Genomic DNA, 15,359 nt, shown 5'->3' with positions numbered 1-15,359 from the left:
AACGCATAACGGCTAGGTGAAGGAAATCTTAATGGCGCTTGCAGCAGCACATAACAGCCTCTGGGATTCTGGAAGCAGGCTCTGGGACTCTGGAGGCAATGTCTGGAACTATGGAATTCTGAAGGGACGGTACCCGAGGGGCAGTACTTAAGCGCAGTAGATGATTATCCAGCTGGCTTCTTGGCTGGTAGCTGCTTCTTAGCTGGCCAGGGCGGTGGGCTAAATACTGCTTTTCCAGTTGCTAGTCAATGTGTCTTGTCGTTGATGATGATTGTACACCGCCGGTTCGTTCGTTTGAGCATGGTTTGCTTGTCTGTCCACGGCAAGGGTAGCTGTGCGCACTTCCTCGCCTGCCTGTCTGTCTGCATGCAAGTATGCTTTCCTGGACTCTTCCATGTCTTCGTACAACCAGACAGGCAACTCCCGAGTAGAAAATCAGCGCTATCCGCGCCTATCTAAAGCCCTTGTTTCTTATCTTCTTCACGTGCACCCTCCTCATACATAGACGCTGCCGCTACTGCAAGCCACCACGCAGGTGTCAGAATGCGTGTGACTTTGGTTTCGTAGCCGAAGCTCGCGCAGCAGGTAAACTAGGTAGATACCACTACCAAGATCGACAAGGTCGACAAACTTACTCGTACATACCTAGAGAGGTACGGAAATTAAAAATAAAAAAAATAAAAATAAAAATAAAAAATAGTACCTACCTAGGTAAGTTACAGTCAACGAACAAGAAGAAGAGAAGACAAGACCACCTGAAGCCTTATCGATAAGGCAAGCAAACCAGAGCGAGCCAAAAAAAAACCTCCGGGTCGGCAGCGAGCAAGCAAGCACAGCACAAAAAAAGCAAGGATCGCGCAGCGCAGCAAAAAGCGGGTTCCCACTTTCCCCAGGCGGCCGGCTGGGTGGGCTTCCCTGCCATGGAACTGCAAACTGCCCAATGCATGCCCCGGCGGCCTCGAGCCGGTGGCACGCGCGTCCGGACCGGCCGTCGCCGTTCGATGGTGGCTATTGGCTAATCCGTAGGTCCCCGTCAGTCAGGCGCGCCAGGGTCCTCCTGGCCCTGGTCTTGGTCTTGGTCCTCGTCCTGGTTAGTCCTGGGCCTGGGTGAGGGGTGAGGGGTGACGTGCGGCATAAAATGCATGCATGTATGTATGGCTGCTGCTCGGTTGGCTTGCTCGTTGTCGTACATCCACCTCACCCGGTCGTTAACTCGTTAGCCCGTTTGCTCGCTACTGCTGCTTGGCTCGCTACTATGTACGTAGCTCGCTCGCATGCATTGCGTTAGCGACGATCTTGCGGCGTTGGGCACCCTTCACGACGGCGGACGCGACGGGGATCGGCATTGGATTGGCGCTGTTGGTGGTGGTGGGACGCAGGTTGAAACTGGGGGGCGTTGCCGCGCTCGCCGAGACATACATAGTACACACGGAGAGTATATCCGTACCAACAGACGGACTGACGACAAACAGACGCAAGCGGCCGCTAGGCAATTCGTACCTAGGCGGGACCCTGCCGCAATTGCCATTGGCAGGGGGGGCCGCGTACCTGCAGCGGCGGAGAAGGCTCAACCCTGGCACCCTGCAACGTCCAATGTCGTTGATATTGTTCCTCGTATGCCCGGCCGGGGTTTTGGATGTCTTGGGCGAAAAGCTGGATTGCCTCATTATTGACGTGCTGCAGCATCGCGTCATGGTCTCGTACCATGGCGGTACTGGGATTTCCCGGCGTTGCTATCTATACCTACATGACGGGCCGGCGTGATATGATGTGGGTTGGGAGCGCGAATCCTTCGCCGTCGCGGGCGCGCCGGCTGGCATGATCGCTGGGTGACGGCGCAGAGCGGCCAGGGCGGGAAGATGCGAGATGAGGATGACGGGAGCCGACGGTAGACGGGTCAATCAACAAACCTCATCCTCCCGCGCGCGCTCCAGAATTGCAAATTGCGCAGCAGCAGCAGCGGCGGCGGCGGCATCGCCATCCCCGGGGAGGGGGCGCGTCTACGCCCCTGATCTCGACCTTGTCTCGCAGACGGGTTGGCGGCGCACTGCCCGCAGAGGAGCTCGTGGCCGTTGTCCCCCGAGGCGCGTTCAACGCTCTCTGCAATTTCACCCCTCGCCAACGCCTCCTATTCGCCCGCCGATATGCAACAGAAGCGCGGGATCGGCGGTGCAGATTGCTTTGCCCTGCATTGCTTGCATCCGACCCCTCACCCGCTCAGCCTTCTTCTGGTCCCAAGTTCCCTCCTCCCCCACCGTGCACCGACGCTCCCTTCACGCCCATTAAACTAGTTGACATTCCTTTTTTCTTTTCCTTCTCCTAGCTCTGCAGCATACCCGCTATCTTCGCCCTCGTATCCCACGTACCCCGGGCCGGCTGCCATTTCCATGTACGCGATATTCCTCTCGAGACGCGCGACTCAACCCCCTCGTACCACCAGGCCGTGTCGCTCGAGCTATTGGGAGCCAGCTGACAGTGCCGCCGTGACACAGCGCAGGCCTTGTATCTCTTTAATTCCCGTACTATCTCGGGCCTTTCTCTAGGTCCAAGGTTCTCTCCCCTCCACGTCTGAGACCCCGCGCTCTCCACCATCCCGCCAGCACACTCCACGCGCCTTAAGTCGATCTCCCCAGCATCTCGGTTTCAGGGTCCACGATTGCCCAAGAGCTCAGCCCTGACTCCTCTCGGCGCCTTCCGAGCCTCGGTGTCGTCAGCGTTCGGCGTTTCATCGTGCATGAGAGGGAGGCCTTGCGCGCATCGGATTGCCCGTCCCGAAGTACGTCACACCAGGGCAGTCCTTGCGGTGCGTGGGTGTTAGGAGACGCTAATCGTGGGCGCAGCCATGTTTCAGGCCCGCTAGAGGATTTTGTCACTCAGTCCAATTTGCAGTCACAAAGGCACAAGGGTAGCGGGTGCGTGACTTTTTTTTGGGGGGGGAGTTCATGGTAATTTTAGTAGAAGCGCTCGTCTCCCCCGGCCGCAACCGTCGTCTTTCAGCTCGCCGCCATGGCGACCGACTACTTCTCCGGCAACGAGGCCGCCCACGCTGCGTCGGAGCTGCCAACGCCTTCTGATACGTCCTACATGACGCCACAGCCCTCGCTGTCACGGCGCTCGTCCCACTATGGTACCCCGTCCTCCGAGGGTGCCATATCGTCGTCACCAGGTCCACATGCGCCCGACTTCAACTCCGATGATGCCTCCAATGATGAAACATTTTCCACCTTGGACCCAAGGCGATTCACGCCCTCGCTGCAAGCAAATCTCGTCGCAGAAATCCTGTCTTTGCGCCGTGACCTCGAGTCTAAAGATAGAACTATTGACGATCTCGAAGGCACTCTGCATAACACAAAGGCCGAAAACGAAGTGTTGACCGACAAGCTATCCACCAGCTTAAGGGAAGGCCGCTCCGCGAAGCGTCATCTGCAGCAACTGGAATCCGGCACTCTTTCCGCTCTCGAGGAACTCGTCAAGGAAAGGGACCAAGTCAAGGAAGCCAATGCCGAACTGAGGAAAAAGCTGGAAGAGACGGAGAAAAAGGCCAGAACCCAGGAAAACGACACGGACCGCACGACCGACCTGTGGGAGCGGGACAAGGAAACCTGGGACTCTGACAAACGGACCCTGGAACGCCGGATCCATGTCACGGAAGCTCGCTTGAAGGTCGTACTCGAGGAACTTGCCGCGCAGACTGCAGCAGCACACGATCACGTGGAGAGCGAACACGACGGCAATGCCAGGGACCCCGCCCTTGGCAACGACAGTGACACCTCCAGCATCCGCTCTCTCAAGCGCACCAGTTCCATCCGACGCAGCCGGACAGGCAGCCAGCTCGGAAGACACGCGCGCGACCCCAGCGTTGGCAGCATGTGGAGCGTCACCCGTGGAAAGCGGGCTTCGGTCCTCAGCTTTGCCGGTTCCGAGGCGCAGGCCAAACTGGCTGGGTTTAACCTCGCTGATGAACTGGCTTTCGATGAGGATGACGAGGACTATGACGATTTGGATCTGGATACAGATGAATTATTCGAACATGAAATGAGAGCACGGCGCGCTTTGGAATTCCGGAACTCAATGCAGTCGGACGGAAAAGCAAGGAAGATGCTTGGCCTGATGAACGGCACTTCGACCACGCCGATTCAATCGCCGGCACCGTCGATTGGCACTACCTCGCGGGGACAGAGCATAGACACGGTACCGGAGCCGAAGGTCGAACCAAAGGTCGAGGCTCCACCAAAGCCGGAGTACGTGGATACAGGCGTGCAGTTCTCTCCCCCGTCATCTCCACGCGTTGCGCCATCTGTCATGGCAGCCGCAAGGAACAGTGGCCACATCATCAGCGCTATGGACATCGAAGCAAACCAGAGGAAGAAGCGGGTTTCTATTATCGCTCCCGAACCAAAGGAAACTGTTCCACAGCGAAAGTCCGGGCTCATGGTCTCGACGTCAAGCCAGACGCTGAATCAGCCGCTCAGTCCCCCGGAAACCCCCACCGTTGGTGCTCCACAGTCCCCACAGACACCTGCAATGATCACTGCTTCGACGCAGACGGATACGGAGACGCCAAAGGAGACGAAGGCCCCGTCTAAACCTGATACCGAGTTCGCGGTTCCACCATCACCTTCGAGAGCACCACCTCCGGCTCCCATTGCTGTTCCTGCTATCGCTATCCACCCGCCCATGTCTTCGCCCAGTTCGCCTAAGGGATCTCCGCCCGACTCCCCAGAAGAAGCCATCCTTCCGCCGAACACGAAGAGCACATCCTGCCAGACAAGCTTCGATTTGTTGGCGTACCTGCGGTCTATGGAAATGCAAAAGGAACCAGCCAGCATCGACCAGAAAGCCTCCAAAATCCCGCCCCACCTCCTCCCGTCTGCTCTCTCCTCTAAGCCGGAGACGCCTGTCAAGGAAGAATTTGGCGAAAGATCGGCCATTGCAATTGGCTTGGCGACGCCGTTTAGGGAAAAGGGCAAGAATCCCTTGCTTCCTACGACGCAGGAGCTGCTGGAATCGATGCGGGCTGCGTCCAACAAGCCAATCGAGGATCGGTACCCCGGCAACAACGATAACGGCCCGCTCGCCCGCGATACCACGGACGGGATCAGGCGGCCGTTTAGAACGAGCAGTCTCTTTGCTGGGTTTGGCAGTCCAGACTCGAATGACGACGAGCATTCGGCAGCCGAGGAGGATTCGAGCGATGAAGAGTACAGGCCGCGGGTCATCTCGCAGGGCCGAGCGATCAAGTACAGCCGCGCGTTTGCGAAGCCGCCCACGCCCGTGCCGGAAGAAAAGGAAACGCGCTCGCACCCTTCGTCGGCAAGGTCGTCGTTTGAGCGGCCGTCCAGAGTCGAGAAGCCGGTGCGCACGGCGTCGCACAGGAAGCAGCCGAGCATGCGCCGCTCGGCCCTCGTGCAGAGCGGGATTGCGCAGCACGAGCAGGCATCGCGCAGCCCGAGCCCGGGCGAGGGCTCCAGCAAGTCGGCGCCGCCGTCGCAGAAGCCGCCGTTCCCCGTGCCGACGCGCTCGAGCTCGCGCCGCGTGCCGCTCAGCAAGAGCGAGGGCTCGACGAGCCCGACCCGCCGCGCCACCAACATGTTTGCGAACCGTCGGCAGAAGAGCGGCGCTAAGCAGCCGCATGCCCGCCAGGACAGTCTGCGCAAGGTGCGCTCCGCCGCCGTTATCTCCAAGCCCCGCCCGCGCGACCGCTCGCCGCCGCCGCCGCCGCAGCAGCAGCAGCAGGTTCACTCGTCGCGCCGCTCGGGCCATAGGAGCCATCCGTCGAACAGCACGGCAGTGGGCAGCTCGGTGCAGTCAGTGAGCGTGGTGGACGCGATCGCGGCGACGATGGTGGGCGAGTGGATGTGGAAGTACGTGCGGGGGCGGCGGTCATTTGGCGTAGCAGATGCGGTGGTGCCAGGCGACATTGGGCGCGACGACGGCGGCGGCGGCAGCGGGGTGCGGCACAAGCGATGGGTGTGGATCTCGCCGTACGAGCGCGCCATCATGTGGAGCGGCAAGCAGCCCACGTCAGGCAGCGCGCTGATGGGCAAGACGGGGCGCAAGCTGACTGTGCAAGCCGTCCACGACGTCAAAGACGACGCCGCGCCGCTCCCGCGCGGCACCACGCACTCGCAAATCTTCTCCCGCTCCATCCTCATCCTCACCCCCGAGCGCGCCCTCCGCTTCACCGCCGTCTCCGCCGAGCGCCACTACATCTGGCTGACGGCCCTCTCCTTCCTCGCCCACTCCGCCCAGGCCCTCCCCTCCCTGCAGTCGCCGCCCCAGGCCCCCCGCCACGAACACAGCGCGCACAGCAGGCCGACGCCCGCCCTCGGCCGCGCCCCGATCCGCAACTCGGTGCGCCTGGCCAAAGACCGCTCCTCGCCGCGCGCCGCCAGCGCAAAGTACTACCGCCCGGGCGCCGCCGCCGAGCCCATCTACGAGCACGAGCAGTTCGAGCCCGCCATGTCCATGGCAATGACATCGCCCACCTCGCCCCCCAGCGTCTCCGCGCTCAGCGAACCCGCCGCCAGCCCCCCCGAGGTCCCGCGCTTTGGCGCCCCGGCCCCCGCCCTCGCCCTCGGCAGGCCCCATGGCCGCAAGCGCAGCCTCACTGGCCCCAGCGCCGTGCCGCCCCCGATCCCGCCCATGTCCGCTGCCCGCCGCGGCGCGAGCTATGGCTACGGACCCCGCCGCCCGAGCGTCGACAGCGTGCTCTCGGACGGGGACGCCGCGCTGCCGCCTTCGGTGCCGTTGCGGGGGCATCAGCAAGCTCAGCAGCAGCAGCAGGTCCAAGGCCGTGCTGGCGGGACGCTCGCATCGCTGTTTGGGGGCTTGGTGGGCGGTGGTGGGGGTGCGCGTAGAGGGAGCGTGCATGCTGCTCCTGCTGGTGGTGTGGAAGAGGAGAAGGACGACGACGACGACGACGACGACGACGCTGCCCTCCCGCCTAGTGTGCCGTTGCGCGGGCATCAGCAGGGTCTAGGGCAGGGACGCGGCAACACGTTCACGTCGCTGAGTAGTGCGCCGTCGATATTCGGGGGCGGTGGTGGTGGGGGTGGCGGAGCTGCACCGTCTATCTTCGGCGGCAGTAGCAGTGCAGGAGGAGGAGGAGGTGTAGGCGGCGCTCCATCAGCTTCACGCAGCAGCACGCGCCGCCCCAGCGACGCGAGCACGGCCGCGCTGTCCGCTACGACGAGCAACACGACCGTCGGCGCGGGGATGGGCACCATGCGCATGGAGGCGTTTGTGGGTGGGTTGGGCGGGGGTGCGCCGTCGTCTGCGGGCCTGTCGTCCCCTTTTGGCTTTGGTCTGTCCTCCCCAACGCACTCGAACGCGTCCGCGCCGCCGAGTTTGCGGGAGAAGAGCGCGCTGCGGTCGCTGTCTGGCCGGAACGGTGGTGGGGTGGGCAGTCCGGGCGGGAGGAGTGTTGGCAGTAGTGGTAGTGCTGGTGGTGGGGTGGACGGGGATCTGTTTAGGGGGTTTTAGGTGGGGGGGAGGAAAATGGGTGCGGTGTTTGTGTGTTTGTGGGTTTGTGGGAGGAGGGGAAAAGGTACGGGTGTTTGTGGTGTTTGTGGTGGTGGCTGTCTGTTTTTGCTGGTTTTTTCGGCGGGTTGTTTTTGTTTGTTTCGGGGTGGTGTATGTGGCGCCTGGCTCCTGGCTTGCTTTCCCCTCACCCTCTTCTTCCCCTCTTCTTCCCCCTCTCTCTCTTTCTCTCTACCATCCACAATCGTCCATCATGCGCGCATTTCAAGCGCAAGACTCGCTATATACCCATCCCATCCCATCCCATCCATCCATTAATCCAAATTCTGAACAAATAAATAAATAAATAAATAAGCAAGCAAGTATCGATTTAACTATCGATTAATTAATTACGGCTGGCTAAGTTACTAGCTAAGTAAATAGCTGGCTAAATAGTTAAAGAGAGTAAAGAGAGTAATAGGCAGGGCTTACTATATAGATATTTATATATATACGTACGTATATTTATATTTATACCTAAGATAGATACGACACAGCTAAGAGGACGGAAAGTCTACTATCTAATAGTACTACTTATTTTAGCGATTTAGAAGCGACCGTAGGCGGTAGACGCGCCACCGTATCTATCTACCTAGGTAGGTAGGTAAGCGAGAAGTAAGGTAGAAAGAAATAAAGGTATAACTACATAAAGCTATACGTACGTCTTAGATAGATAGATATTTCTTCTCTACGTACGCGGTATAGTAGTATAAAGTTATTTAGATAGATGGTTATTATATAGAAGATAAGATAATATTACTAGAAGACTTAATTAGTTAGGTACCTATAAGTAAAGTCTTTTAATAGTATACTATCTATAACTATCTTCTTAAATAGATATAAATCCTATCTTTGCCTTACCTCCTACCTCGTACCGTCCTACCTCTATATACTTATTAACTACCTAGTAACTACCGACTACGTATTATGTTAACTTTAGCTACCTAAACCCTACTTAGTAGGTATAGTTAGTAAGTAAGTATTCTATACTTATACCCCGTCGTGGTAGGTAACTTAGAAGTATATTAGGAGATATAATAAACGCGACGAGGTTATACGCGGGCGAATCACTGAGGTAGGCAAGGCATGCTAAGCCTTAACCGGCAATAAAACAAGCAAGAGGGCGGCGACACTAGCGAAAGACAGGACGAGAGCGGCAGTAGCACGGCGGGCAAGCGCGCACGCTACAAGCTGACAGATAAGAGACGGATAGATATTGGCGAGCTAAAAGAAAATAAAAAAAATAAAAAATAAAAATAAGAAGACGAGGATAATAATAATAATAATAATAATAATAATAAAGAACAAGATAGTTATGCAGGTGAGGAAGCATAACGCCAACCTACCCTAAGCCGTGCGTAATATAAAGCTACCTAGCTAGGTAGGTAGTACCTACTACCTAGGGAGGGACTAACTAATAGAAAGAACGCCCGCACCGTACCTATATACCGCGTAAGATAGACACGATACGCTTCAGTTATATTCGCTAGACCTCCAATAGCACACACACATAAGGAACAAAAAAGAAAAGAAAAGAAAAGGATAAAAGAAGGACACACCCCTATCCCTATATATACTCTCATATCGAATTCATCAACCCACCAACCCACCCCACCTATAGAAAGAGAAAGAGAGAGACAAACCTCACCTGCGTACATACTGTACTCTACCCACTGTACGTGTACTTGTACCGTATGTATACTGCGCTTTTCCGACTGCGCCAGACACCCCGCCCCGCCCGCCCGCTCGCCCGCTCAGCATCCAGCAACCGTTCACCATTCACCATTCCCTCGGTTCAGCCACCCAGCCAGGCAAGACAAGACAAGACAAGACAAGTCAGACTCCTCAAGACTGCTAATAATGATGACTACCTTATCCACTTAGCAACCCAACCCGACCATGCCATGCCACCCATCTACCTACTACCTGCCTAGATACACTCCTGTCCATCCATCCATCCATCCACGCACGCACGCACAGCGCTCCACCTCAACTCCTGCAAACGCAAGCAAGCCTACGACTAGGTAAGCGCCAGAAGCATCCCGTACTCGCACCCGCACTAGCTCCAGCTCCAGCTCCAGCTCCCGCACCAATAGAAAAAAGGACAAGACACCAGCAAATAAAAAGCAAGCAACCCCCCAAGTACACACGCACTGAAAGACAAAAAAGAAGAAGAAGAGAAGAAAAAGAAGATAATCACACGCACACGCGCGCGCGCACGCACGCACGCAAGCAAGCCTGCACGCAGTCTGCCGCCTTCCAACCACTCCAACCCACCCACCCACTACCAACTATTTCGCAAAATCATACACACACCACCGCCCACCCACGAACGACCCATCATCATCATCGTCATCATCACAGTTAGTAGCCGTCATCACCTGCTCCCCCTCCGCCTCAATCCCCGATCCTCACCCATCAGCTCCCGGATCAGCCGCATACTCGCCTCGTCCTCCTCAATCACGCTCGCATGGCTCATGGCCCGCGGCTTGGCGCTGCCAGCTCTCCCACCACCACCACCGCCACCACTGTCCATTTTGCCCGCGCTATGCTGCCGCAACGACTCCACGCTCGCGTTGCTCTGGCGGCGCTGCCGTGCCGGTGTCACCACCACCGGCTGCTTGCTCCCGCTGCGCCGAGGCACTGGCGTGTGCGACGCCGTGCGACGTCTTGTTGCGGCGGCGTTGGCGTTGTTGGCAGTGCTTGGCTTGGGCGCCTGCGACTGTCGAGGCGAAAACGTCGAGCTGTATCGCTCTACGGGTCGGCTCTGCCGCGACGAGTGGCGCACTGAAGGGGACTCCTGGCCCAGCGGGTTGTTGGTGTTCTCTGGACGGGGGTTTTGCGGGGAGACCGAGGCGGCCAGGTCCGTCAAGGGCGACGAGTGCTCAATGCCATTCGGCTGTTCTGAGGTGGCTGTGCCTGGGAGATGAGCCTCGCCATCCGTGGTCACGGCTTGTGATGCATGTGCTGTTTCAGTCGTGGGCAGCGCGATGTCGCTTGTGTTGGCCGGCGGGATGTCGTTGGCTGGAGGTGCGTTTTCCAGGGCAGGGTCGATGCTGTTGACCACGATTTGGTCAACTTCCTCTTCGATAGTGCCAACATGCGACGCGTAAGCCTCCAGCATGGGGTCAATGACATTGCTGACAGCTTCAACCGGAGGAGCGTCAGGCATGGGGACGTCTGGCGCCAAGGTGGTGGTATGAGGAGACAGCGGTGTCAAGTCTTGTTCCGGATGATCTTGCCCCTCAGGAATAACATCCTGATCAGACAAGGATACCCCATTGGGTAAACTGATGCTTGGATGAGGTTCTTCTATCCTAGCCTTTTTGAGACTCTCGGCCTCTTCCATAGCACTGCTAATGCGGCGCTTCTTAGCACTCTGATTACCACGAGGAATCGGTGCTTCTTGCGCTTTAACTGGGTCAATGTTGCCATACTCATCGTGGATGCAACGTCGCTATGAACATTGTTAGCAGCATGGACGACTGCGTTTATCGGCAAACTCACCTTGCTCCTTCGGCAATCTAAGCATGCCTTACTTCGTCCGCGCTTGCTATCCGGAGTTTCAAGCGGCATATCCGGCGAGCCCACCGAGATCATTGAACCAAGCTGATCTGGCTTCAGACCGTTCATTGCCAGACTGCCGTTGGACCTCCTGTCAAAAGACGGCAGGACAACAGTCATCATCTGTGTGCTTGGACGCCTCTCATGTCGGCTGGGTGTGCTATGGGCAAGCGGAGACACGACCTCGTCCTTGTGTTTACACCTAATCCTGCGTTTCCTGCATGCATCGCAGGCGATTCGCTTGGGCCCCAACACAGAGGTTTTTGGTGTGCTGGTGTGTTTGGCAGCAGGTTGTGCCGCCCCAGAAACGGGACCGGAAGAAGAGCCTTGGTCAGTGGCCTCTGTCTCCTGAGCCTTCTTCTGCTGGCGAGCTGACTGCCGTTCCGGAGCGATGCGGAAAGCATCAACAAACGACTTGCGCTCGAGTTTCTTCAGTGCAGCATTGCTCAGCTTCTTGTCTCCACTGGAACTGCCAATTTCAGGCAGAACGGCCTCAGGATGTGCCCATTGCGGAATATCCTCGTTTCCACGCTTCCATGCAGCCCACATGGCAAAAGCTTTGATGAGATCCAAAGGATCGCCATAGGTTTTGGGGATGGACTTGGTAACAGCGTTTCGCACTTCAGCCGTGATCCCTTCTACGCGTCCATGGGATATCATGACTGTACGGAATATATAACTGGTGAGATCCGGCAAGCCTTCGAGTTCGCTACGGCCGTAGTAGCGCGCGTTGAAGTTTTCCGGTCCAGGATCCGAGTTGTGACCAAACTTATTCATCTCTGTGTAGATTGGTTTCTCTCGTCGGAATTGCTTGCCGTCGTAAAAGAGATTGGCGACTGACTGGGGAAGCGGGTCCAGGTGCAGATACTGTATGACAGTATACCAAAGCACCTTTTGGAAATGAGGGTACCGGAACTTTCTCGCCACTTTCGTGTTCTTTTCAATCTCTGCAATCCGAATTTGCATGGCGTAGTTGATCCTGGTGAGGAAGTTACCTCCGATGACTAGACTGTTCTCAGGGGTCCAAACAGCATGGATCCAACCAGAAGGGATCAACATCGTATCACCCTCTGTTAAATCAACGCGGTAGCATTCCTTCGTCTCATCGGCCAAGAAAGTCCAGTTCTGGGCCTGTGACAAACACCAGTCTTCGTATTTCTTCAAGTGCTGCTTCTTCGGAGGAATAAAGAAGAAGGACTTCTTGCCTTTGATGATGTGATAGTAGACTGACGATCCACCAAAATCAATGTGAAAGTCCGTGTAACAGTCCGCGACGGACATCAGACAGTAGAACTGTACTTTGGGGAAATTCCCTTTGGCGGTTTCTTCGTCAGGCCAGACGGAATCCTGTAGGTCCAGATCGCGTACAAGTTTTGGCCGACGGATGAGTCGGCCAAGCTTGCTGTGAGAGATTTCCAAGCTGATAACGTTGCGGACTGGTTTCTCACCCTCTTCTTCATAATAATCGGCCCATTTGGCCATGTTCCACCGTCTGTCCTCCCCCTCCTGTGACTTGACGTCAATGACTTCAACCTTCTCATCAGGGCCATAGAGCTCAGCAACCCTTCGGACGGTAAGACCCTGGGGTATCACCATATCAATCAAATCTTGACCGTCATCGGGGACCATCTCATAATCGAGATCATCGGGTATATCATCGGTTTGTTCGCCTTGACTCGAGAACTCAGGCTTCGCTGGCTCTGCAGTCCCGGGAAACGACGGACGCGGATTCCAAGCAGCCGGAATGACAATGGGTTCCTTGAAACCACCATTCCTTTCAAAGTTCTCAGCTGTCACCAACTCAGGCCGCATCCGTGGAAATGTCTCCGGTTGGAATTTGAAGGTACCGTCCTTGATGGCTTGGATGTAGTGATGCTCATACTCGTCCTCGGAGGTTCTGAGCACCCCTTCGTTCAAACCAGCGTAGTCGACAGCAGTATGCGCCCTCTTGGACTTCCGCACAACTGATGAACGGATTAGCAATATTCAATGGCAGGAACGGGTTTGCTTACACGTGGTCGGACCAAACTTTGGCTTGCATGCTCGGCAAAAGAACTTATCTACGCCGCTAACTTCCTTTGCGTTCTTGAACCCTGCGCAAGCGAAGTGATACCAGTTCTGGCAGCCATTACAACCAATCCATTGATCCTTTTGGCCAGTTGAAGGTCCACGAGAGAAGCTACACCCAGCACATATGGTCACTTCTTCCGCCGGCGGGGGGACTATCGGAACAGTCGGTGGCGGCGGTTGTCCAGAGTCAAGAGGGACAGTCGGTCTAGTTAAGATGGTGAAATCAGGTGGAACGGAAAAGGCTCTCGCGGCCGGTGCTTCCCGCTCTCTGGACTGTGCAGCAGCGGACCTAGCGAGATCTGCGAAAGACCTTCGTCGTTTATTCGAGCCTGCCACAGCCTGTGATTGCGTAAAGTCAAACACCCTTTCTCGTTCTGGCCGCGTGTCGTCGTCGGCGGGCGGTGGGTAGTCGACGGGAGGCGGGTCGTCAACTGGTTGCGGAGCAGAAGGTGCGCCATCGCTTGGCTCTGCGGGGAGGCTCTGGGGCGATTGCAGCTGATCCGGACCCTCCTCCTTCGAGGGGGCAAGAGCCACATCGGCGGCCTTTCCAGCCTTGCTTGACTTCCTGCTGCTGCTAGCCTTGTTCCGCGGCCCACGCGGCTTCCCTTTGGGCCAACCCTGAGGACCTTTGCCTTTCTTGGACGCAGTAGCAGTACCAGTATCCTCGCTTACGCCCTGACCGTTTGAGGAGTCAAAAGACTCTTCGGGCGGTGTATGAGTCTGCACGGCCAAACTGTCATTGGCGGCCTTGGGGCCGGTGCCATCGGGCAGACGGTTGGTCGTTTCGGGATTGGGGGCTGGAAGCTGGTTGCCGTACGTGTAAGATTGGTTATGCCCATCTACCGGCGTGTAGGGTTGATAGTGTGACCCACTCGGCATCGGCATGTGTGCTGAATAACCTTCGAACCATGTTGGCGGAGGTGGGTTGCTGTGCCGGGTTTGAGTGGTGCTAATAGAGTTCCGCGCACTGCGACTGTTGTCAATGCTACCGTCCCTCAGGCCCAGGAGGACCTGCGCGATATCCAACTCATCATGGTTCGCGTTCATCGAAGAGAGCGAAGAGCGCCCACGATAGGTAGGGTACATGTCGCTAGCAACTTGTTCCACTCCATGAGACCATCTGCCCTGAGAGATATGGCTCGTCGCAGGTCGCGATGCGCCGGGGAAGAGTTGGTTGGAAGGCGCAACCTCCGAACGCGCCCGTTTGGAGGGCCTTTCGTCAATCCCATAGCCTCCCTCGTATCCATAGCCATAAGCTTGGTTGTAGCGATAGCCTTGGCCGTCCGAAGCCGTATGAGAGTGTCGGGTGGTGTGGGCGACAGGGCGCGTCGCGGGCTGAAGAGAGCCCAGAGGGGGCAGAGCATGGGCGGAGGGCGGCGCAAAGAGCGGACTCGGCGCCAAAGATGACGCGACGTCAGCAAGAGCGTCTATGGGCGAACCGTGTGAGGGCTTGCGGGCTTCGTTGGGGTTGGCGTGACGCGACGAGCGCGAAGCCGTTCGTGCTCTGGCGGTTTGTTCCTTGTCCGACTCGGTCTCCTCCCCAGCTTGACCATTATTCACAGGCCATCCATAGTGCTGGCGGGCTGGGGCAGGGCCATTCGCGAGGCGGCCCGGGAACAATGGGCCATCTTTGTAGGTCGCGGTGGGGTAGGTAGGCGTCAGAGGCTCGACGTAGCGGAGGATGGGCGAGGGTGTTCGCGGAGGGACATAGTGGTCGTCGGAGGTCTTCCGGAAGCTGGATAGCGTCATTGTGGCGGCTGGCGGGGCGGAGGAGCGGATTGCTGCAGTCAAGTAGGTGCGAAAGGAACCTCGGAGGTCCGCAAAGTGAGAGGGTATCACCAGCTAGGGCGCGCCGACCGCAGCTGCTGAGCGCAAGATGTTGCTGCTGGTCATTACTGAGCCGACAGCGGAAGTCTTTGGGCGGGGCGACAGCGACTCGTGAAGGTGGGCGTCGTCGTGTCGGGCGCTGCGACGGAGGGGAGGCGTCGGAGGTGGTGGTTGTAGGTCACTAGCGATGAAGCGGCTGGCGGAGAAGAGAAGGCAGCGCAGCAGCAGCACCACCTTCAGCGCCCGCCGCAAACAAGGCCCAACACGACGCTTTTTTGCCGGCCAGACTTTCTCGTCACACAGGCATAGAGCAGTGCACTCGTTTTCCTCGTTGCGCTGTGCGCAGCGTCTGGGGCCAGCAGCAGTAGCAGCAGCAG

General features: G+C 57.3%; 2 protein-coding genes across 2 annotated transcripts; one reads left to right on the top strand and one right to left on the bottom strand.

Moving 5' to 3' along the window:
- Positions 1–2,799: 2,799 nt before the first annotated feature.
- On the top strand, positions 2,800–7,982 carry K452DRAFT_2080 (uncharacterized protein). The gene has a single exon (XM_033536129.1). The coding sequence runs from the start codon at positions 3,007–3,009 to the stop codon at positions 7,483–7,485; it is 4,479 nt and encodes a 1,492-aa protein (XP_033402834.1). The 5' UTR covers positions 2,800–3,006; the 3' UTR covers positions 7,486–7,982.
- Positions 7,983–10,876: 2,894 nt separating this feature from the next.
- On the bottom strand, positions 10,877–14,034 carry K452DRAFT_217652 (uncharacterized protein; the record flags this gene model as incomplete). The annotated part of the gene is made up of 4 exons (XM_033536304.1): positions 10,877–10,978; positions 11,029–13,049; positions 13,098–13,494; positions 13,588–14,034. Coding segments are annotated over 4 exons (2,967 nt in total), but the record flags the coding sequence as incomplete, so codon positions are not given.
- Between the last annotated feature and the right edge of the window lie 1,325 nt (positions 14,035–15,359).

This window comes from Aplosporella prunicola (genome assembly GCF_010093885.1).
Source record: "Aplosporella prunicola CBS 121167 unplaced genomic scaffold K452scaffold_1, whole genome shotgun sequence".
NCBI classification, from domain to species: Eukaryota; Fungi; Ascomycota; class Dothideomycetes; order Botryosphaeriales; family Aplosporellaceae; genus Aplosporella; species Aplosporella prunicola.
The sequence above is the reverse complement of the archived record's forward strand: the minus strand, read 5'-3'. Positions and strand labels throughout refer to the sequence as shown.

Excerpts from the sequence above, each read along its gene's own strand:
- K452DRAFT_2080 (XM_033536129.1), top strand. The coding sequence starts at position 3,007 with ATGGCGACCGACTACTTCTCCGGCAACGAGGCCGCCCACGCTGCGTCG.